The sequence below is a fragment of the Clarias gariepinus genome, chromosome 20 (assembly GCF_024256425.1).
Source record: "Clarias gariepinus isolate MV-2021 ecotype Netherlands chromosome 20, CGAR_prim_01v2, whole genome shotgun sequence".
Classification (NCBI taxonomy): Eukaryota; Metazoa; Chordata; class Actinopteri; order Siluriformes; family Clariidae; genus Clarias; species Clarias gariepinus.
In genome coordinates this window covers 3,806,060-3,830,936 of record NC_071119.1, presented here as the reverse complement: position 1 = coordinate 3,830,936, position 24,877 = coordinate 3,806,060, and the positions used below count along the sequence as shown (strand labels likewise).

The 24,877-nt window shown below is 41.3% G+C and overlaps 1 protein-coding gene across 1 annotated transcript; it reads left to right on the top strand.

Moving 5' to 3' along the window:
- Window positions 1-4,458: 4,458 nt before the first annotated feature.
- si:ch211-281l24.3 (uncharacterized) lies at window positions 4,459-24,871 on the top strand. Its single transcript, XM_053479670.1, has 24 exons — window positions 4,459-4,666; window positions 10,915-10,969; window positions 11,203-11,313; window positions 11,483-11,590; window positions 11,721-11,810; window positions 12,848-12,919; window positions 13,032-13,103; window positions 13,230-13,412; window positions 13,518-14,031; window positions 14,171-14,275; window positions 14,370-14,442; window positions 14,569-14,661; window positions 16,220-18,079; window positions 18,829-18,985; window positions 19,100-19,528; window positions 20,475-20,891; window positions 20,985-21,425; window positions 21,522-21,773; window positions 21,896-22,135; window positions 22,240-22,497; window positions 22,636-22,926; window positions 23,007-23,276; window positions 23,362-23,445; window positions 23,527-24,871. The coding sequence occupies exons 3-24, from the start codon at window positions 11,213-11,215 to the stop codon at window positions 23,588-23,590; spliced, it is 6,174 nt and encodes a 2,057-aa protein (XP_053335645.1). The 5' UTR covers window positions 4,459-4,666; window positions 10,915-10,969; window positions 11,203-11,212; the 3' UTR covers window positions 23,591-24,871.
- The last annotated feature ends 6 nt before the right edge of the window (window positions 24,872-24,877 follow it).

The following is a 24,877-nucleotide window of genomic DNA, read 5'->3' as shown; positions in this document are numbered from 1 at the left end:
ACGGGTGAACTATGTTCAGAACTTCGATCCATCTATTGTAGAGTGAAACACAGCACTCAAAATCATGTTCTCTTTTTTTTATAACTCTCCTTTCGCCAAATACGCAACTATTATAATCTTATCTCTTACAGATCATCAAATAAACACTGATGAGATCAATAATAATAATAATAACAATAAAACTACCATTAAAAGTATTCATGCATGTTTTGGCTTCATGAGGACATATTCAAATGCATGTGAAAATAAGATTCTTGTTTTGGTGAAATTTCTGATTTTTTTCCCCCGGAATAGCATTAACAGTACAGTTTAGTAAACTTTATGCAACGCGAATGTTCCCCATGTTATGTAGTATGTAGCAAAACTCGATGCAATAATCAAGATTACTCTGCATCCTACCTCGGATCCTCTGATCCGTGGATAGCATTTTTCTGCGATGATTTGTTAGAACCAACGGCGGGCATGGCAGATCAATCTCTGTGAATGGCATCAGATGCTTCCTCCATTGTCTATTAGTGTCACATGCTTGCGAGGTCTGCGTTCCACACTTTCCATTAATGTGCTAAAAATAATACTTCTATTGGACTTACAAATAGGGAACATAAAACGTGGGTTGCTGCTGAACCAGTTGCGGTTCGGAGCAGCTTGTGTGAAATCTTACATTATTTCTAAATAGTAATGTAGGTGGATGGGCTATGCCGGTTCCTCGATCATCAGGCAACCTGGGAGGGCTATAGGGACCAATTTGACAAGAGCATGGTTGGAGGGACGTTCTTTCTCAGGTGGTTCTAATGTCACAGCTGATGGGTGTATATATGGCTATAGTGCAAGGTCACTATTTTATTATTAAAATACGGAGACTGTAAATTAGGAGAAAGAATTCAGGATGTATTTATTTCTCACTGTTTGCCCTGTACCTGTAAATTCACTCTTGATTGTAAAATGTAGGCCTACTATCTGTTACAACTGTAGTACAATACTTTAGTATGGAGTCGGTCCCCTTTCCTTTTGCAGCTATAACAGCTGCCACTATTCTTGGAAGAACAAATGGAGTAGGGTGTGGAATTCTCTTAAATAAGTTAAATAAATATCTGTGTTAGTTACAACTTTCACTTGGTATGAAGTAATGGTGTTACATAAAGTTTACATTAATTCTCTGTTCCTCTAATTTCAATTATTGTGAGTAATTAATGCAGCCTCATTACACAACTTAATTGGACTAAGCTACACTTAAAATTACAGCAAAATGGATGTTATTACATTGCAAATCTCAGCATTTGGTTTTTGGAATTTTTCTTTTCAAAAATGGTCAGTTTCAGATCAATGGTCATGTACACCTGCTATTCAATCTATCTGTCAAAAACTATCAGGTAGATAGTAATAGAATAGGTATAGAATAATACAAAGCAAAACCTTGATCTTACGTCAGGTATTGTTATTCAATTCCATTTTATTCATATAGCGCTTTTAACAATAGTCATTGTCTCAACACAGCTTAACAAAAATGCAAAGAAAATTTATGGAGGTGTGTATGTGTGAGAAAAATGTGTCTAGATAATAATGAGGCAGATGGGGTCAGGATCACTGGAAGCACAGGAGCAGGATGTGTAGCTCCAACCATCATAAAGCAGAATCCAGCTGGAGCTGGTCCTTCTCTGGATGCCTCAGGAACCTCGCTGGGTTGGTCTTTGTCTACTGAAACTGGCACAATCTCCAGATGCCTCGGGAATGAGTAGAAGAATAATAAACTAAGTTATCCATTTGAAAATGTAGAACTTTTTCTCTCTCTAGTGGAGGAAATCTGTAACTGCACTCAGTGGCTTCTTTACCGGCATCAGGATTTCTTCTTCTCCATCTTCTTCTTCCTTTTTAACAGATTTGGATATCGTGTAAGAAAGAGAGATAGAGAAAGAGTTTGTTTAAGGATTTTAGAAAGTAAGAGAGAGGTGATACCCAAAGTGGGTTCCTTCTGGATTGGAGGAAACGTTTCATGAGCTGGTGTGATGGAGCCACTGGTGACAGTCGTGATGCTGGAGTGGAGACGGTCTCCTGAGACGGTCTGGAGCATATCCTGGAAGGGATTGGATCCAATAGGAACAGGGTTGGATTACTGGGACGCGATTACTTCTGTTACTAGATGCTGGGAAGATATCTCCTTGTTATTTATACTCTGTTATTTATAACAATGACAATAAAGTTGAAGGTAAAGTAAAGCAAAGAAAAAATCGAGATCAATCTCAAGTTCAGCAAATAGTGGTGGTGTGACCAATTATCACAAATATCATATGTGTAATAATATTACAAATATAAGGCTGTTATTATAATGATTAATGATAATGATTGTGCACAAACATAAACATTATAGAAGTAGCAATAGTCTAGTAAATTTAAGAGAATATGTGTATTTTATGTACTGGATAAACGACTCGTTTGAAAAGTGATTCGGTTCGAGTCGGTACACTTCAAAGCTTCATTCTGAAAAAATACATTTTATTAGTAAAGAGAAAATCCAACTACCAATTTCTGGGAGTATTATTTATGTCAAACTTAATATTATTATTATTATTAGTGTTGTTGCATTACAACATTGTTGTTTTTACATTTCGCGAGATATGAAGAACTAAGGCTGAAAAACAGACGCTGCACACGGCACTTTCAGAATTTCACTTTCAAACATCTGCACACGGCACTTTTAGAATTACAAAAACATTTGCAGACGGCACAAAAACAAAACTCTGCACGCGGCACTAACCGTCTCCCAATTACACCCTGATGGTGTGTGTAGTGCACTTAATGTTGTATTTAGAAACTTATTTCCTGCACTAGTTAGGGCACCTATTTATGGTGCATGAAGTTAGAGTGAGTGTACACGTAAGATCGAAAGTGAAAGTGCGGGTTAGTCTTCGGGTTGCCAGATCCTCTGTATCCAGGAATTGAGTTTAAAAAGCAGGCTTGGATGAAAAATTTTACGTTACTTTTTCTCCTTGGTCTTTTTCTTCTTGCTGTGAATAAAACAAAAACACTTGCAAAATTCGTGAGTTAAAACACTAAATTATCTTCATTTTACTGTTCATCATTTGTGAGTTCCTCAATAAATAGATAATCCTCATCCCTAACTCAGTTTATTTAGCATATTTTATTTAAAGGTAACTGGTGACGTCACCATGGTGTGGTGATTAGCACTGTCCTCCACTGCATTTCAGCTCCAGGGTCAGGGTTCAATTCCTGCCTCGGGGTCTGTGTGCATGGAGTTTGCATGTTTCCTCCCACAGTCCAAAGACATGCAGATTATGCTATTTGGCATTCCCAAATTGCCCGTAGAGTGGAAATGAACATGTGAGTGTGTGTCCTGGTGGTGTGATGGATTGGCACCCTGCCTCATGCCTTGCCATGCCTCCTGGGCTAGGCTCCAGGCCCCCCGCAACCCTCTGTACAGGATAAAGTGATATAGAAAAGGAGTGACATTTTAAAATTTATAAATATTCATAACACAACTCTAGGATTTGTTCTACGTAACCTCTAACCAATTACACATGAGACTAAATTCTTGTAACTGGTCACAGAAAGTGGGAGTCTAGGGGGAAAGATGCAAAGTCTGTTCCATTTATAGCATTATGAACAAAGGTTATAAACGTGCATCACTGCGTAGAAAATTTCTGCTTATTGGTAAGTCTGGGTTAAGTTGCCACTGTTGCACTGAAGCTGTTAGCCACGCAGTGTTGACCTGCATGCTGTGGAACAATAGCCAGGATTCGGCTTCTTCCTCGTTGAATGGTCGAGCACTGGAAATTGTGAGTGACCTTTTACAAAATTCTTGGGCATGATTTAATCATCGAGCAATATCTGGAGGTCGGTGTGAGAACAAAGAAAATACTGCACACTGTTCTGTTAATACCAGAAATGATTTTCAGATTCTGCATTGGCAACTATTTGATCATGTTCCTTGTACTTGCTTAACTCGTTCTACTTGCTCATACTTGCTTAAATGCTGTAGGGAGCGTCAGCACTAACAGAGAAAGATTTACATAATTACATTAAGATATTGGCAGACAGACAAAATGTCTGCTTGTTTACAGTAAACCATAGAATATGTATTTAATTTAGTTATTGCTTATTTGAATATAAGTAAGCATACACCATTTGTTACTGTGCATGGTGAAATAATATCTCAATATAATATATTATTAAGTAATATAAGCAATTAAAATGTACAAAATCCAGTGTTTGAAAATATTCAAAATCAGTGGGTGGGGGGTGGGGTTCATATTTCACATAGTTCACACCCATTAAAAAAATTTGTCCTTTTTAAATTCCATTTTAATTTGTATTTTTAGACATATTTTATGCAGAACCCTACTACCATTCACATGTGTATACGTATTGTACTTGCTTGTGAGATTTAACCAATGTACCGTATTCAGTAGGGGTACAGGTGGTACGTGTTTCGCCTGCGGAAGGCCTAGGTTCGATTCCCAGCCAGAGCCTAAACTCCCCAGCCACTGGTCGTAGTGCTCCCCTTGCCGGGAGCAAAGACCAACAACAACAACAACAACAACAACAACTGTATTCAAACTGTAGGTGACTGACTGCTGATGGACCTGGCAACCCAGATTCTCCGCCACGGACTCAGATCGGGGAATCACCGAATCCAACGCGCCTTGGCAGGGTAAATAAAACAAAACATGGGCACTCATGTTACAGTTGTTCGCATCGTTAACTTTATTTATTATGTTTATTATCATTATATGCTGTTGTATCCTGTGGAACATGGCTGTACATTAGGATCAGTCGTAAGTCAGTCCCAATCCGGAAGTAGGTTCGCCTCTTCGCAGGACCTCGCTGAAGTCTTGAGTGCGGCCATACATGAATAAATTATTATTTTACTTACGTCTTTATTTAAGCATATAACTTTTTATTAACTTTTTAATAATCAATTCTTTCTACACATCATTATGTGTCTTTGTTTGCATAACCCGCAAAGTGAATCGGTTCTTTTGGGTAAATCTTGGGAGCCGACTCGCAAGTCGCGATTCATTTAGTTTTATATATAAATAGATAAGTACTCTAGAACGAAGACACATACAGATATAAAACGGTTTAAAACCTTATTTCTGATCTGAGAATATGGCTGCTGTTGACTCAGAGCTTTTTATATGACTCACTGAAGTTCCATGCATAAAAGTCAGACCACACAGTTAGTCATCAAGCCGCGGTTAGATTGTCAGGGTCGCGGCTTTTAAACACTTAGCGGTAAAAAAAAAAAAAAAGGCGTTCCATTGGCCCAACGTTCCTCCACATCGGTTCCCCGCGTGCTTAGCGCGCTTTTCAAATCGTGACGTCACTCACTAACTAACGTTGTGTGCTGGGATCAGGATTTTGACGGTTTTTAACGGCTTTTTATGGACTTATAAAATTAATCAGGAGCCACATAAGTGCATTACAGACTACTTTAATAATAATAATAATAATAATAATAATAATAGTAAGTGTGTGGTGGCACTGTACATTTTTTTGTGCTTTTTCCACTTAGAAAAATAAGAACACCAAGAACATCTAATCACGTGACTAAGCATGCCTTTCAGAAAAAAATTGATGTATGGATTTGTTACATAAATTGTTTTAACTAATACATTTTGATCATTTATTTATTCATTCATTCAAAAGATTACATCAAAACCTCAGCATACAAATGTATTTTTTCCCAAAAGAAATATATAATGCATATAATCAGTTTCAGCCACCCAAAAATATTAGCTAATTAACATACAAAAAAATTAAGTAACTTTCCATCGCATGCTGAAGGCAACGATAGTATCATGGGTTGACTCTTTTGAAACAGCTTTCGCTGACTGAAAAATCTTTGTAAAATTTGTAAACTCGCTTCGCTTAACATAGCCGGCATTCGGTTTATGTCGATGCAAACGTCTTGTGAAATTCCATTCATTATTAATTGAAATTTGACAGGGATGCGAGGTTCTGCTGTATACCTTAAATGTGATTCTTTGGGATAAACTATAAGCCAAATAAATCTTTATTTTGTATTTGTAAGGGGTAACCCCTAGAGGGCGGCTAACGGCCAAAGACTATGTTTGTGTTTTTGTTGTGGTTTCTTTTGAGTTGAACTCCATTTCCCATGGTGCACCTCGGTCAGGTGATGAGAGCACTCACCTGAACCGAGATGACTCATTAGTTTAATTATTATAAATAGGCAGTCTAAGTTCTGTTGTGTGTCTGCCATTTGTTATGGTTAAATTATAGTATTTTGTTGTTGTAGTAGTTGTGGTTATAGTAAAGTATTCATTGTGCTCAAGTGCAAGAATTTTGTTTTAGTTTTGCTTTAATTTGTTATTAAAAAGAACATCTAAATTGTCAAATGCTGCCTCTGCATTTACAGTGGTGTGAAAAACTATTTGCCCCCTTCCTGATTTCTTATTCTTTTGCATGTTTGTCACACTTAAATGTTTCTGCTCATCAAAAACCGTTAACTATTAGTCAAAGATAACATAATTAAACACAAAATGCAGTTTTTAAATGATGGTTTTTATTATTTAGCGAGAAAAAAAATCTAAACCTACATGGCCCTGTTTGAAAAAGTGATTGCCCCCCTTGTTAAAAATAACTTAACTGTGGTTTATCACACCTGAGTTCAATTTCTGTAGTCACCCCCAGGCCTGATTACTGCCACACCTGTTTCAATCAAGAAATCACTCAAATAGGAGCTACCTGACACAGAGAAGTAGACCAAAAGCACCTCAAAAGCTACACATCATGCCAGATCCAAAGAAATTCAGGAACAAATGAGAACAAAAGTAATTGAGATCTATCAGTCTGGTAAAGGTTATAAAGCCATTTCTAAAGCTTTGGGACTCCAGCGAACCACAGTGAGAGCCATTATCCACAAATTGCAAAAACATGGAACAGTGGTGAACCTTCCCAGGAGTGGCCGGCCGACCAAAATTACCCCAAGAGCGCAGAGACAACTCATCCGAGAGGCCACAAAAGACCCCAGGACAACATCTAAAGAACTGCAGGCCTCACTTGCCTCAATTAAGGTCAGTGTTCACGACTCCACCATAAGAAAGAGACTGGGCAAAAAGGGCCTGCATGGCAGATTTCCAAGGCGCAAACCACTTTTAAGCAAAAAGAACATTAAGGCTCGTCTCAATTTTGCTAAAAAACATCTCAATGATTGCCAAGACTTTTGGGAAAATACCTTGTGGTTAAACAAGTTGAACTTTTTGGAAGGTGCGTGTCCCGTTATATCTGGCGTAAAAGTAACACAGCATTTCAGAAAAAGAACATCATACCAACAGTAAAATATGGTGGTGGTAGTGTGATGGTCTGGGGTTGTTTGCTGCTTCAGGACCTGGAAGGCTTGCTGTAATAGATGAAACCATGAATTCTACTGTCTACCAAAAAATCCTGAAGGAGAATGTCCGGCCATCTGTTCGTCAACTCAAGCTGAAGCGATCTTGGGTGCTGCAGCAGGACAATGACCCAAAACACACCAGCAAATCCACCTCTGAATGGCTGAAGAAAAACAAAATGAAGACTTTGGAGTGCCTAGTCTGAGGAAAATCAGAAGTGCAGGTGGAACAGCTCCAAAGACTGCTCGTCCAGTTTAACCTTTCAGAGAGCAACGCTGCAAGCTCAAATCTTCCAGAGAGCCACGCTGCGAGCTCAGATCGTCCAGAGAGCCACGCTGCGAGCTCAGATCTTCCAGAGAGCCACGCAGTGAGCTTAGATCTTCCAGAGAGCCACTCTGCGGCCCCAGTTCCACCTCCTCTGCTCGACTTCGAGGACGACACGCTTCTGCCTCCTCCGCTCCACTTCGAGGACGTCGCACTTCCGCCTCCTCCGTTCGACTTCGAGGACGATGTGCTTCCTCCTCCTCCTCCGCTCGACTACGAGGACGTCTTGCTTCTGCCTCCTCCGCTTGACAACGAGGACGTTGCGCTTCATCCTCCGCTGCTCGGCAACGAGGACGTTGTACCTTATCCTCCTCCGCTCGACAGCGAGGACGTCGCGCTCCCCCCTCCTCCGCTCGACAGCGAGGATGTCATGCTTCCTCCTCCTTTGCTCAACAGCGAGGACGTCGCACTTCCTTCCCCTCCGCACTACTACGAGGACGTCGCGCCTCATACTCCGCCGCTCGACTACGAGGACGTCGCGCTTCCTCCTCTGCCTCTCGGCGTAGAGGATGTCGCGCTTCCTCCTCCTCCGCTCGACAGCGAGGATGTCGCATTTCCTCCTCCTCTGCTCGGCAGCGAGGACGTCGCGCTCCCTCTTCCTCTGCTCGACTTCGAGGACGTTGCGGTTCCACCTGCTCCTCGACTCGATTTCGAGAATGTTGTACCAGCTCCTCTGCTCGATTTCGAGGACGTCAAGTACGTTGCACTTTTGCCTCTGCCGCTCGACAGTGAAGACATCACGCTTCCTCCTCCGCAAACCGGCTTTCTTCCTCTGCAGTCCGGCTCTGAGGACATCGTGCCAAATTCCTCCGCCCGGCTCCGATGATGTCGTGCCCACTTTGCCGCCCGGCTCTGATCCTCCAAGGCTTGATATGCCTCCTTCTGGCTTCGAGGACGTCCTGCCAGTACCTGCTCTGTCGCCCTGCTCCAAGGCAGATGACCCAGGGCCCGTCTGCCGAACGGCGTCGAGGACCTCGTTTCAGTCACACTGCAAAAAAGTGGAGGAATCTCTCCAGTCCTATGTGCCCTGCCACCCTGCCCAAGGAACAGAATCAGCAGCACGTAGGAGGACCAGACACGAAACCTTAGGGAGGGAGCCCTGGACCTCTGTTAGCGCTCCGGAGGAACGTTTTTAAGGGGGCGGTACTGTCAGGGTTAACCCCTAGAGGGCGCCTAACGCCCAAAGACTACGTTTGTGTTTTTGTTGTGTTTTTTTTTTTGTTGAACTCCATTTCCCATGGTGCACCTCGATCAGGTGATGAGAGCACTCACCTGAACTGAAGTTACATATTAGTTTGATTATTATAAATATGCAGTCTAAGTTCTGTTGTGCGTCTGGCTTTTCTTATGGTTAAATTATAGTATTTTGTTGTTGTAGTAGTTGTGGTTATAGTAAGATATTCGTTGTGCTTAAGTGCAAGAGTTTTGTTTTAGTTTTTTTGTTTTAGTTTTGCTTTAATTTTTTATTAAAAAAGAACATCTAAATCATCATCGCTGCCTCTGCATTTATGCCACGCCAACACAATTCCTCCGTTCGTGACAGTATTAAGCAAGTAATGACAAAACCAACTAGGGCTGCAACCAACGATCATTTTGATAATCGATTAGTTGGTCGATTATTTTTTCAATTAATCAGATAAAACCTGAACACTTCTTTAATTTGATGTTTTGCTTATAACTATAAAAAACATAAATCAGGGTATTATTTATGTATAAAAATAAACTTTTAAAAGTGCAAAAGCCACATAGAGTTTAATGATCTTTAATTTTGACATTTTAAACCTTAAATGAAATGTATATTATATATATATTGTTTAAAAAATACACTGACATATTCAGTTGTTAAGATATAAACAGCTAAAAAAATGTAATTTTGTATAATAAAATGATGTATACATAAGTAAAACCACAGTTAATTATGTTTGTTACAAGTGGACTATAAAAAAAACTGTAGAAATGCAAAAAGCTAATAGTCACAAATGTACTGTTATTTGCATTAGCTGAAAACCACAACAATCACTAAATGTAATTTCTACTGTTATTCACACCGTGTAATGTAAGCGAATCTAAAGTAGCGCCATTTAACTAATCACTATTGCTCATGAGGTGATTGCACATTGTGATGCTAGCAAGAAGCACATGAACAGATCTAGCGCGACAACTTTTATACGGTGAAGAGATACAGTTTTACTGACCCTGCTGAAGTTTCGCCATCCGTAACACCAACATGTTTTCTCTTTAAGTGTTCGTGCATGACGTGCCATGAAAGCTCGGTCTTGCAAAGCGTGCAGATTACCATCGTTTAATGTAAATTGCTCCTATACCTTGGAGGACTTTATCGCGCGCTTTCTCCTGCAGACACTTCTGTAACCTCCATTGCGCGAGCGGCTGTGTATCTGTGTGTATCTTTGTGTATTTGTGCATCTTGTGGTCGCGCTCCTCACTGATGTGAGCAGCCCAACTAATTGATAACGGCATTCGTTGACAACAAATTTCATTATCGATAATTATCGATTTTATCGATTAGTTGTTGCAGCCCTAAAATCAACACACAACATTTTACAGTATTTACACATACAGTCTAAATGTTTTTATATTTGCACGTAAATAATAAAATTACATTTATATTTACATATATTACATTTTAAAGATTGGTAAATTGATTATGTTTAATGAGACACTATAAAGCATGAGGCCAAACAAAAATGTATTTAAAAAACATTTAATTTAAGAACAATGTAATTTAAGTACTGTGATAATGATGATTGTGATAAGTTTTATAATTGAAACCATATATAATTAAATAATAATATTAATTTCACAGAGGAATATTTTCCCTGATACCAAAATATCACAATTCTACTATATCTTTATGTTAAAATTAAAGGCACATTTAAAATCTAGTCAGAAATGTAGAATTTTAAATTTGTTGCTAGTCGATGCCACAATATTGCTCAATTTCATGCATTAGTTTCTGGCTTCTGGTACTTACATGTGCAACACACGGTCTATCTATCCCGACCCATAATTTATTGGCCTGTTTTAAGCCAAGAAAATCCTAAATTGACCAAGAAAGGGTCATGTGATTTGATGAGTCCAGACTAGAGTCTAGACTTAGCAACGTTATGTGGCAATAAAATGAAGTCAGCTGGCCACCTGAATGTACTGAATCACCTGGTGATAAAATATTTCAAGGTAAAACTTTTTTTATGTGTTAATCCAGGTCCAAGCCGTTGGAATGGTGTGGAGGACTAAGCTCAACAAAGTGTGAAAAACAGGTAAGATAATCTGTCTAATGCAAGGCACAACATTTACCTAATTTAAAGTGGGGTGAAGTTCATATAACCCGGTTTGGGTGATATGAGATTAAATATCATGTACGTTACATTGCTCAGGACTGTACTGCTGTGTCATATAGTTTATTGGATTATTTAATATCTATATTTATAAAAAGTAGTTTTTATTTTTTATTTTTTCAACTTTCAATATGAACATTGCTATCTTAAAAAAGGAATGACAACATGCCTGGAACAGCACAAATATGCCGCCCTACAGCCATCAGGAGCGATCAATTAATGTTATTCACATTACTGAGGGATGACACCGGCATCAGATCGCCCACGTGAGGATCATTTCTTTTTAATAAACATTTACTCTGATTCTGATAAATATGTTTACCAGCTCCAGCTGTGGCCTAAAGCACAATCTGTATGATCTTCTAATGGGGTTTAGAGTGATTTTGGTGTTTGTTACTGAGGAGAGAATTAAACACAAACTTTTGTGAACTCTAGTTTTTCTCCAGAGGAATTTTCCTCACCAGCTCCATCAGACCACTTTGTGAGAAGCAGATGGACAGAGGATGGGCTTATTACACAGTCTCGAACACCAAGTTTCACAAGGTAAACCTTTTTAATTTTAGGATTGGATGTTTGAGATTTTATTTGTCTAATTGTTTTATGTGAAGTTATGCCATATTGGAGTTGTCTATGAAGTGGTGTAAGTTGTTTTATATTGTTTGCTCTGTTACAGATCAGATATGCAATCTCCGTGTACGTCTCTGGATAGTGACTGGTCAGTGCGCAGAACATTCAGAAAGAGGATTTTATCAGATCATAATGTGTAAGTGTCGGAATGTAACATTTTTTCAATGGAAATGAAAAGGCGCTATACAGCAAGTTTACATAAATCGAATTAGGGAGGATAAGGACATGATTAGTGTTAAAATGTCAATTTCAATTATATAAAGGATTATCCAACTGGTTAGTTCAGACCGAGTCATCTGATTGGACGAGGGCCATTCCACGGGTGATGATAATAGGCGGTAACGGCGCTGGGATGTTTAACTATACAGTATGTATGAGTGGGTGTGTCCCAGGTGTTGTACAGTGGTTAATGACACTAACTTTTGGTCTCGGCGTGGGTGAGAGTAGGTCTGTACGGTCCGCAGTACTGAGGAGAGAGCAGCTGCCTGACAAAACCCACATTCACAACCAGTCACAGAAGCACTTTCAGTAAGAACACACATCTGATAGCGTTATGACGTCTTAAAAAACACACCGTCTGTTTTATAATAACTTCTAAGTCGATGACTACAAAGCTAACTAGCTTCTAACACAAGGCTGAATCCCTCTTTAACCCCTGTTCAAGGGCGCTTGTACACCCTAAATAGTGCACTAGCCTTCCATTTAACACTATTTAGGATTTAACTCCACCAACAGTAAGTTAACGGAGTTGATATTCTAAAGTAGAATAAGTGGAAATATGAAGTGAATCTCGTAAGTTTCTCAGGACTGCCTTGAGTTTTTTTTTTTCCCCTCACCTTTTGACTACGTAGTACTGGTAAGAATTTAAAACTACTTTCACCCCTGTTAAATACACTTACTGTGGGTTGCGGTTAGTTAGTTCCGTCAGTCACAGAAGAATATGTAGGTGGAGCAAAACAGCTGGTTAAATAAAGAAACATATAAAAATCTCTTGATAAAAAATAATGTTTACGGAGCTGTTGTATAAAAGCAATATCGCACTCAAGGCCATGCTGTATTGTTGAATATAGTATGGTTATCACAGCTGTGCTATATTCAGCAATATAGCACCCCTCTCTCATGTGATATTGCATTTTAAAGTGAAACATGTACGCATTGTGATTTCTCTTACAGCTATCGAGCTCCATCACTCACATCTCTAACATCTGACCAGACAGAGGATCAAGACTTCTCGTTAATGAGCAGGTGTGTGTTTTCTTACCCTGTGGACTGACAGGGTTTCATGAAAAAGATTGTAACAAGATTAGTTTCATACCAATTAGGCTTTTTAAACTAATGCTTTTTAAACTGTTTTCAGCAAAAAGAGATATAGGACATCATCTCCTTGGACATCATGGGACAGGTGTCAGTTAATGGACAGCTCGTTCAGGTACACACTTTCCTCTGTCTATAATGTTGCACAATATTACAAAATTAATTTTAATGAATGAATAAATGAACGAATGAATGCGTGAGTTTTCCCATAAACATTTTGATATTTTTTTATCCCTGACAGGACAAAGTTAGAAACACCCTCTCCAGCTCCCTCATGTTGTTCTTCCACATCTGAACTGTTACTGGAAAACATCTCCAGGACGAGACCGGGACACATACCATCCCCCTGCCTATCTTTTAGAAGTGATCAGTCTATGGGTGCACCCCTCAGATTCAGGGAAACAGTCTTCTCTTCATTTAAAAGGTACAAAGTGAAGTTCCTCTTAGGTTTACTGTAATTTAAGTACATTGTAGTGTTCTGTCTAATGCAAGGCACAAAATCCACCTAATTTAAATTTATTTCAATTAGATGTTCATTATGTGAAGATGTCCTGAAGGATCCTGTGTCTCTCCCATGTGGAGACACTTTCTGCAAAACCTGCATCCAGTCCTGCTGGACCAACCCACCCCATGCAGGAATCTACTTCTGTCCTCAGTGTACAAAAAGGTTTAAAACCTGTCCGGCCCTGAAAGTGAACATGAACCTGGCCCGCAATCAAATGTTGAAGCAGACCACTGGACCTGAAGACGTGGCCTGTGATATCTGCGCTGGTAGTAAGATCAGAGCGGTAAAGTGGTGTCAGACCTGCAGCGTGGCTTACTGTGAGACCCACGTGAGGCAGCACTACACCGTACGAGCACTGCAGAGACACACGCTCAAAGACATGACGGGCGAGCCGGGGACGAAAAGCTGCCAGCTGCACCACAGGGCCCTGGAGGTCTTCTGCAGAACTGATCAGGTCTTCATCTGTCTTGTGTGTGTGATGGAGGAACATAAAGATCACGACACAGTCCTGGTCGAAGGTGGAAGTAACGATGTTAAGGTAAACCAGTGTATCAGTTTTGCAAAAGATAAAAGTTTTGTATTAAAAAAAAATAATATATATATATATATATATATATATATATATATATATATATATATATATATAAACACAAAATGTAATTTGCTTTGTTTTTCAGCCAAATTTATTTAAACTGAACCAATTCATGGACTGCTTACGAGAGAGCAGCAATGAGATAAGATTTCTCCAGAAACACAATAAAGAGTTGACAGCACGGGTTATGGTAAGCACAAGAGTCTATAAACCTCACACCATGCACAGGTTTTAAATTAGAAAACTTCTGCACTTTGAAACGTATACATTCTGTCCTGTGTAAGAACCTCGAGCGAGCCGAGACAGAGTTGTCCCACCTGTCAAAGCATTTCTGCAGAGGACTTCAGGACGCCACAGGTCTGTTTTAATAATACACAGCTTTATTTCTACCTTGTAATTTTTTGATAATGTACTGTACATGTACTGTTTACGAATGCTCTCAGAAATAACCAGGTTATCTTTACATTATGTGACTGTTTTCAGATTTCACCTCTGAGTTTGTTGAAGTCGCTGCGCTGGGTCGCCAGCTGGCTCTTGGGATGCTGTACGACTGCCGCAGCGACACCCTCAGCTCGGGTATGTATGAACATGTTTCCGCTCATTCTTGTATTAGAGCGGCCAATACATACAACTTTCACATGTCTTATGTTTAAAGTAGGGATGTCAATATTATTATACAATAGTTATACAATACAGGTAGTCTCCGACTTACGAATTTATGCAAATATGAACAGGCAGCTGTTATACTGTACTTTCGAATTAATCATGTGTATTGTACAAAAGAATAGACATTGCAGTGTACCAGATACCAATATTTACAATTATATACAATATTTACAGTGTGTAAGTGGATGTATAAAATGTCTAAAGTTTATTATTTTGTATGTGTGTGTGTGTTGGGGGGGTCAGTGGTGCGGGAGAAATAAGTTGGCCTCATTGGTAAATTGGAAGCACAATGATGTAAAAAATGTCTGTCCAGTAAAGCTGTCCTGATAATGAATAATCCTCATTTCAAAAAAATCCTCAACAAACAGAGTTCACATTTCAATACAGTGGAATTGCCCTCGCGATATAAAGGCGCACAGACAACACTGTTACATTTCACTGTGAGATTCATTTCCTTAGGCATGGTTACGGTTTTTGGCCACATGATGGCAGTGTGGGGAAAGGTGACAGAGATGTACTCAAGTACAGTAAATTATGATGCTTTACATTGTATATTCGTGTCAAAGGCGTATATGATTCACTTTGTTGGACTTAAGAACAAATCAGACTTGCAAACATTCTTCCGAAACAGAATTTGTTCGTAAGTCGGGGACTACCTGTATAACATTTTTTTTTTTAAACACAAATTAATCAGCTTGAGGTTAATGGCTTTCCATAATCGCAGGGCGGTTACCCGGCTGTGTGTGATAATGGCAAGTTAGGGTATAGATAATAAGATGACTGAGGTCTTGGTATAAGTTTTATTAGAAAAAGCTTCGAGCTGGAAGTTATAAAACCAAAGATGCATGCTCGAGTTACTTTCAAGAGAAACTATTTTTTACAAGAATACATTAAATGTACAGTAAGTGTAAAGCCCGCTGTAGTGGGCACTGGGTCACGGACGTGCAGAGGCACAGATGCGGTGAAACAAGTGCACGTTTATTTACAAAGACAGTGAAACACACTCGTATTTCCACTGAGACCATTGGACATCAGGAAGTAACCATGACTACATTAGTGTAGCACACACAGCACATCTAATCAATGACAAATGGTAACTGCACTTATTTACTCTGGGCGTGTTAAAAGGAAAGACATTTTGCTGAGGTATGTGCTAGCCAAGTTGAATTGGAGAAAACGGACATGGTAATACCACTATAGGAGCAGACAGGACTCACATTATGTTTGTGTTGCAAAGAGTTTACGATTCATGATATTTTCATTGAACATTTGTTAAAGGTTAATGTTTGCGATATTATAAATCAGTTTTCTTTATTCCAACACCGCACTTTATATTACAAATAAATCTAGGTATAAAATTGTGGTTAATTGTGATTAATCAAAGACTATGACTTTGATTAACTAGACTAAAGTTTTTAATTGACTGATAGCACTACTTTTAAAATGCATTTATGTTTAATATTTTCAGATACCATTTTGTGGGAAAATAAACTAATATCCTCCTTGAAGCTCTCGATTACTCGACCCGAGACTGATGTAAAAGTTTTAAACGGAGACTCCTTACACGACAGACTTACATCCCTGGATCTTACACCACCTCTAAGAGCGAGTGTTGTATCAGGGCTGGTTGAGATGGCTGGAGCGTCTGAATTTATTAATCATCAGTCCCAGTTGCAGGACAGAGTCACTCTGCATTACAGAACCTCCACCAGACTGGACATGCTCAGTCACGAGTTTCTACATAGCGGATTTCCCTTTTCAGTGACCGGCTCGACCTCGGCGACGCACGTGGTTGTAGCTGTGCTTTACGGATCTCAGGCGTTTTTCGTCTTTGATAGCAATAAAGAAAGCGCTGATCTCAAAGACTTAGTGGGTAAGATGATCGACCCCTCCAGTCAGTCAGATCTACTTTCCAGGCTCAGTGAACGAGATAAATCTGCGTTATATAACTGTACCACTTTTATTGATGGAACTGTTCTGAAAAACCCAGCAGATGGCACAGCAGAAAAAGTGGTTCCTCTTAAAGTCTGGCTGTACCCTTTGAAGAATCTGGACCAAACATCAGTTTGCCTTGCTAAACACATTAGCGAAGACCAGTTATCTAAAGCAGAAAACATTGTAGAAAAACTACAGCAAGACATCAGCTCTTGTCATCGTCTTATGTCCAGTGATGGGGCAGATGATGTGTTTTTGCAGGTTCCAGCTTTAAAGAACAGTCTGTCTGAGTTTTCATCACTTCTCCAGCAGCACCAAGACAATTTTAAGAAAAGGCTTGCATCCTGTATTAAGACCTTACGAGAAACAGGAGCAGAAGAAGAAGAGAAGAAATTACAAGATATTCTGGACAGAGCAACCCGATCACCGTTCAATTCACACATCACGCAGCAGTGGCTTCAAACCAAAAGTGCAGAAATGAGCGCGATGCTCCAGTGCAGATCTGCTGACATCAGAATCCTGAATGACCTCCAGAATTTTGTACAGGACTGTCACGGGGACAGAGTGCTCTGCTTCATTTTGACGTCTCCAGACAACAGAGAAGATCCGCTTCTTTTAGCTCTGAGGGAAAACGGCGGACCAACGAACAAGCAAGAGCTCGGGATCTTGGATACGAGTCAAAAAATATTCTCTGACCTTCAGTCGTTTCTTTTAAATAAAGAGAGTAATAAGAACACACAGGAAACCGTGTTCGTTGCTGCATCTGTACCTGATCCATATTCTCCTGGCTCTGCCGTGCGTCTTTACCAGTCTGGAAGTTTGTTAAGCCTGAATGTGATGCTCGATGTGAAACCCAACCCCGCAGAAGTAATTACGGCGCGACCGACACGTGTGATGATGAAGCTGCAAAGTGTTGAAGGTTACAGAGTGGAGTACAGAGCAGTGAAGGGGGATGGGAAATGGAGAGATATCCCTTGTACTGGAGAGAGCTGTGTGGTTTCAGGGCTCACACCAGGGACACACTATGAACTCAGATATGCTCTAATGAACAGTAAAGGCATAAGTGATTACAGCGGAATTACAGAGTTCCAGACAGTCTCCAGAGTCAGACCTGGAGCACCTACAGTGCTAAAACTGAACAAGGAAGAGATCTATATTGCCTGGCAGAAAGCTGAGGAGGAGGAGGATGATGAAGACTCACTTGTGCACTACTACAGAGTGGAGTATTTGGAGGCTGGTCTGGAGGGTTGGCAATCCATTCAAACCAATGGACCTGTCTGTGAATGCACCATAACTCTCCCAGACAGCACCTGTTACAGAGCCAGAGTGTGTGCCGTCTACGCCAACGGAGACACCAGCGCTCCAAGTGAGGAGACGAAGGTTCCTGTTCGTGGTAAGCATGTGTTGTATTTTGGTGTTTATATTTATTTTCACTATCGCACATGTGTAGTGTTAATACTGTATCGTGTAATACTTGGGAATAATCACTAATAGGTACCGATTCGATTTGCATTGTGATTTGTATGGATTTGGATTTGAATAAAGCTTAGGATGGTGTTCTGGGTAAAACGTTTAGGGTGTGCCACCTGAAGGATTATAGACAAACTGTAAGACCTTGAATTAAACATTGAAAAAAATTCCATTTTGGCTCCCATGGTACCGAGCTTGCCATATCATCCAGAGATTCGCAAATTTGAATTCCAGGGGATGCTGTAACCTCTTGCAGCTGGAAGCCGAGAGAGGAGGGATGGGAGGGAATCTACTGTAGCTCCCTCGCATCAGTCATGTCTCTACCCAATCATGGGCATGGGTAAATTTACGCAACCGGAAGTTGTGGATAACGCTATCCTTCGAGTGTGCTATGCCGCTACCTATGGTGTGTGAGCAATCAATTTGAAAAGAAGCAGTCGGCCAGTGTTACGTGGTTTGGAGAAACACGTTATAGTGTTCGGTAGCCGTGCCTTGTTCTGTCAGAGTGCCCTAATAATGGATGGGAATTGGCTATGACTAAATTAGGGAGACAAAAAAAACCCCCAAAAAACAGTGACGCATAAAGTAATCACGATACGTAATTGAATCAAAATTTTCCCAAATCACTAGTGTTTAGTCTTTCTTGTCTAAATCTTCTTCTATTATTTCCAGTTTGGTCTATAGATCTCTCAAAGAGAAAGGCCTCCGTCTTCCTGGAAGTCCTGCGACTCCAAACCACAAAGAAAGCCGTAAAGCTCAGAGACTGTCCGGATGAAGAGAGCGAAGTGCGGAGCTTCCTTCAGTGTCTCTCTTATATATCTCAGCTGAGGTGAATATACCATGTCTCATTCTTCTCATATACCTTTATACATATATACCTCTGAAATCATTAGCAGTAAAAAACACTGTATCTCTGTAATCTTTCCTGGTTTCTGATTTGTAGCGTCGATCCACCTCAGACCCCACGAGAATCGCTTCAGGAATGGAGAAATAAAATTATGTCATTCCTGATGGATCTGTGCCTGCAAGCCGCAGTTCATGAAGAAGAGAGCGTTCAGAAAATTCTACAGAAATTACCTTCCTGTTTTTTGAAGACGTACCGAGAACAGTCTGCATTCTCCCTCGACCTGTACGCACGTGTGAAATCCTACGAGGTTCGGACGGGCTCAGACGTCAGGCCGGCGTTACAGGCTGTTTCCCAGACACTTCCTGAAGTCTTGTCCGTAAACTTGTCCAAAAGGAAGGCTTCGGATTTACTGGAAGTGCTGGAACTGCAGAGGACGAAGAAAGCGGTAGAGGTAACAGGCTGGACAGAGGAAGAGAGCGAAATGAGGAGCCTTCTTCAGTGTCTGCCTTTCATCTCAGAGCTCAGGTGTGTATTTTAAGATAGCACTGTTGAATCCTTGATTCTGATTATTCAGAAGTTACACACTGATCAGCATCATTATGACAACCGGTGTAAAATGAAGTAGGTCCATCATTACAGCACAGCAAAGCACTGTGACACCTTTCTGTCACAACCAGCATTAACCTTTTCCTCAATTTAACCTACGCTAGCTCTTCTATTGGATCGGACTACACATGTCAGCCTTCACCTCCCATGTGCATGAGTGAGCCACCCCTGACCGTGTTGCCAAGTCTCTGGTTATCCTTCCTTGGATTACTTTTGGTATGTCCTGACCACTACAGACCCGGAGCGTCCCACAGGATGCGCAGGTTTGGTCTGACCCATTATAATTTGGCCCTTCTCACCGTAGTGACATTTTCAATATCTCAGTACAATGGCAACTGGACGTGGATGGGATATATTAGGCAGCAAGTGACCCTTTTCTTCCTGAAGTTGAGGTAAGGGGTAAGGATTTGAGTAACAGATAGTGATTTCTAGAGGACTGGAGTTGTTAGAACAACTCCAAAACTGCAGTTCAAATGAGTTGTTTCCATTCTGCAGTGGTCAGGACATGCCAAACGTGATCCAAGAAAGGAAGAACTGTTCGACAGGGTCATGGGCGGCCAAAACATCCTGATGCACATGGGGAATGAAGGTTGTCCCATGTAGTCCGATCCAGTAGACGCGCTAGTGTAGAATGCTGGTTGTGACAGAAAGGAGTCAGAACACACAGTGCAACACTGTCATGGTGGCAAAAGGGGGACCTACTCAATATTAGTGGGTGGTCATAATATATTATGGATGCTTGGTGTAGTTTCTCTAGGAACAGCTTATGAGCTAAGAGGAACGTCACGGAACACGGATCTGCACAGTTTTTTTAATTTTGTTTAGCGATTTAGATTTAATCCTAACGTTTAGTTTGTTCCTCTAGTTTTATTCCACTCCAGCCTCAAAGAGAACGCAGTCGAGACCGCAGGACGAGAGTGAGAAGATTCATATTGGACCTGTGTCTCCAAGCGGCTCTCCTTCAAAAAGATGAGATCCACACAATCGTAGAGAAATGTTTCAAGACTGACAAAGAAGCGTCTGTTTTTCTGCTTCTCCTTCACTCGCACTTCAAACACTATGACACTCTGACGGGCAGAAACGTTGTTTCGGCGTTACAACCCGTTTACCAGACGCTTCCTAAAATCTGGTCTATTAACCTGTCAGATAAAAACTCTTCGCTCTTTTTGGAAGTGCTGAAACTGCAGGGAGTGAAGAAAGCGGTAGAACTGAGAGGATGGTCGGAGGACGAGAGTGAAATGAGGAACCTTATCCAGTGCCTGCCTTTCATCTCACAGCTCAGGTACCTGACCTCGAACTTTAGATCTTTACACTGAAATGTGTGAAATGCAAACATACGTAAGTCTGTCTTAACGATAATATCTGCTCCTATCAGATTCGGTTTCGTCGTGAACGGGAAAAGAAGGAAGATAACGACCTTGCACTTTCTGGTGAAGCTCATGGCCGGGGTGGCAGAGCGGAGCGCAGAAACCGCAGAGAGCTTCAACGAGCAGTTGGCGTCTCTGTGCAGCTTCAGGACCTTCTCTGGTTCTGGAGACGATCAGGAACTTGAGTGTAACATGCTGCTTGAGCTTTACTCGTACGCCAAGGACTACGAGTCTGAAACGGGCAGGAGCGTCCTTCCGGTGTTACAGTCTGTTTACCAGACACTTCCTGAAGTCTGGACCATGAACCTGTCAGATAAAAACGCTTCGCTGTTCCTGGAAGTGCTGGAATTACAGACGGTGAAGAAAGCAGTAGAGCTGACGGGCTGGTCCAGCGAGAAGATTAAAGTGAGGCGCCTCTTCCAGTCTTTAAGTCACGTCTCCCAGCTCAGGTTCGACCCTCATTGGTGTAATCTGATCGGAATGTACAACGGCAGATAAAAAGCGCTAAGTGTTGGTTTGTGGTTGACGTTTTTGCACTCTTCCAGGTTGTGTAGTGACGTCCTGGTGAGGATGGCACAAGCGAAATCGCTGAGGTCTCGTCCTTCTGTCTCCCTCGACGAGCTGCTCCTCACCGACAGCGGCACTCAGCAACCAGACCGAACGCCTGCTAAGATCCTGAGCAGCTTCAATTTCCTTCTCAGACGCTGGAACATACAGTGCTTGAACCTGACAGAGTCCAAGATGGCGGCCCGGTCACTGGTAGACCTTCTACACCATCAGGGATCCCTAACTATCAGGTAGCACAAGCATGAGTTATTGTGTGCAGAAAAATGGTTTTCTCTTAAATAAATAAATAAATAAATAGATAAATGCATTGCGTTTTAAACATTTAAACATGTGTGTGTTTGTGTGTGTGTAGATTTTCTCAAGAGACTCTCCAGGAACTGGTCTCAGTTGTTTATGAAGCTCAGGATGAAGATCTTACTCTGCGTTTCCTGAGGAACGTGGGCGGAGACCTGACTTCCTGTGTTCTGAGCTGGGATGTGATTCGCTCCTTCCTGCAGTGTCACCCTCTCACTGTGGATGTTAGAAGAAGCACAATCAGAGAGGAGAACATCCAAGAGCTTCTGCCGGTGCTGGATAAAGTTCAGCTTAGAGGGTCAGATAATTCAGTTCTGTAGTTAAGCATCACTTTGAGGCCTGTACTGTATACTGTAGATATTTACATTAGGAGATGATTTGGTGTGTGTTTGCGGTTCGTAGGCTGAAGTCCAGCTTTGTGCTGTCCGTCCTGAGAAAGCTTTACGAGACGTCTTCTGCGAACTCTGTGTCCAGCCTGTTGAGTTCAACAGCGAACTGCATCACCCTGGAGAACAGGAAGCTGAGCTCCGCCGACTGTGCCGCGCTGCGCTTTACCCTGGAGCACTGCACAGGCGTCTCTCTGAACCTCCTGTGGACCTCCATACCAGAGGGGGAGCTAGAGAGCATCATCCCTCTACTTAGCCATGTCTCTCATCTCAGGTTTGTTCTTATCAAATAAATCACTCTTTTCAACCATGGTGCACAGAAAACAATCTCAGCCTGCATGGATGAGAAGACCATGTTATTTAATATTTAAGAGGAATAAAAGGTTATATGGTCCTGTTTAAATGTCCTCAGGGTTGACAGGAAGTTCTTGTTGAGGCTGCTCCACTGCTGCGATGTTCCTGAGCTCCACCAGGAGGCAGCAGTTCTGCTCTCTGCTCTACACCACAAGCTGGACTTCTCCAGCTACGATGCTCTGGACCTCACGGCAGACACGAGTCTGTATCTGAGCAGAGAGGACTGTAGAGTCGTCTCCACAGCTATCCAGAGAGCTCACACACACGTCCAGGTCACTCTCCAGGACTCTGAAATCGAGGACGCCGGAGTGGAGCTGCTCTTCCCTGTTCTACACACAGTCTCGCTACAGTAAGACGCTGTTTAAAAATAAATCCGTAATCGTGTTTATACTGTAAAAGAAGTGCTATAAGTCTCTGTCTCTGTCTCAGGTGCAGTAAAGCTCTGCTGCTCCACCTCCTGGACCTCGTGGACGTGGGAGCAGAGACGGAGCGAGTCAGGAGCGCAGCGGCTCTGTCCCGGGCTTTGAGGGGTGAAGTGGACCTGAGTGAGACCCGGCTGAACCTGCAGAACTGCAAATCACTGGCGCTGGTTCTGGAATATTCTGAAGGGCTTTCAGAACTGGACCTCAGCCACTGCCAGCTCACAGACCAGCATGTGGAACTGTTGCTGCCACACCTACACAAACCCCGCATCATCGAGTGAGTGCTCAGGGTGTGCCGGGTCGAGCTGGTGGAACTGAGCAGAAGTATAAATATACTAATACTGTGATTTATTACCTTTTAGTCTCAGCAACAATCTGATTACTGACACCTCAGCGAGGAGCCTCTACCACATCGTCTCAATAAACAGCCATATTCAGACTGTGTGGTAAGTGTGTGTCTAATATTATCTAAATACATACTAATGTTTGAGTGTAAGACTAATTGTGTGTGTTTTTATTTCCAACAGTTTGTTCAACAACAGACTCACAGACTCGTCGCTCTTTCTCAAAGACCAGCGCTTCGAGATCTGATTTACACGAACATTTAATCATTAATAAAGTTAAACTTTTGTAGTGCACTCAGAAAGGACGGAGCTCACACCTTCCTGTATAATCATAGGCTAATCATAGGCGTCTGTGGGCTCAGGTATGTAGAGGAAGGTGGATAGCCCTTTTCTGCTACATCACCCAGGCTTTATGGGTCTTAATCTTCACCCCCCACGTCCGGTAGGTGTAAGAATAAAAGAGTAGACTTACTGTAGCTTGTGGTGGAAACCTAATTAAACCGAGAGGTGCAACGGTAATAAGCTCGTCCTAACATCTGAAGGTTGCTAGTTCGGTTCTCGGGTGATGCTGTAGCCTCCCTCAGCTTGGGGCCTAGAGAAAGCTGTCTAGCTGTGTCCCCTTAGAGGGGAGGGTAGAATATCACTCTGTGCTCTCACATCAATTGTGGCTCTAGAGCCATCACGGGTATCTGTAAGCTCATGCGATAGGAGCGAATAATGCTGTCCTCCGAGTCTGATCGGAGCGTTAGGGACCAGTTCGAAAAGATCAAAAATGCACCATAGAAGTTTGAAAAGGCTACTACTAGTTACCAGAAGGATTTCATGTGATGTTCTTTGGCCCGACCTGACTGGTAGTAGCCTTGATGGGACTAGTCTGACTGTTGGGAATTGGACACATCTAATTTAGGGAGCAAAGTGAGAAAAAAAAAACTAGTGTCGATAGTTAGTGGATAACGTCACACTGTTAAATCATTCCAGGACGTTAGTGCATAAGGTCCTTTTAGGTAAAATAGATCGTAACGTGGAGTTAGTGTATAACATCACACCTTTAGGGATTTAGTGCAGCTCATTTAACACAAAAGGCTTATTAAAACAATTTAACATTAGATGCCACCTCATCACAGATGGTTGGAACTAGATAGTGTCACTTGTAGCAGTCAACATTTAAGGATTTAAACAGGTCTGATCTCCATTATCTATAAGAAGCGTTCTGCAACATGACATTCATTGTGTGTTAATTGTTAATCTACTATTACTTGTGTGTTTGATTCTTCGTAGGATTTTCTACTGTCAAAGACTAAAATCATTTATTGAGTTGTGTAAATGTTTTGTTATAAATGTTTTTCCTTACCACTTTCGCTGTCGTCCTCGGCTTGCTCATCAGGGACAATCTTGTCATTTTGATTCATGCACGTTCACATTTCATACAAACTTAATAGTTCTTTTTATTGTTTAAAGCTTCTTTCCAACAATGTCAATTGTTACAGTAAATGCACTATACAAATAAAATTAAAAATAGAATTAAAAATTCATA

Coding starts and splice junctions, on each gene's coding strand:
- si:ch211-281l24.3 (XM_053479670.1), top strand. CDS start 11,213: ATGCCTGGAACAGCACAAATATGCCGCCCTACAGCCATCAGGAGCGAT. Junction 11,591..11,720: donor CGAACACCAAGTTTCACAAG/GTAAACCTTTTT, acceptor GCTCTGTTACAG/ATCAGATATGCAATCTCCGT. Junction 13,413..13,517: donor GTCTTCTCTTCATTTAAAAG/GTACAAAGTGAA, acceptor TATTTCAATTAG/ATGTTCATTATGTGAAGATG.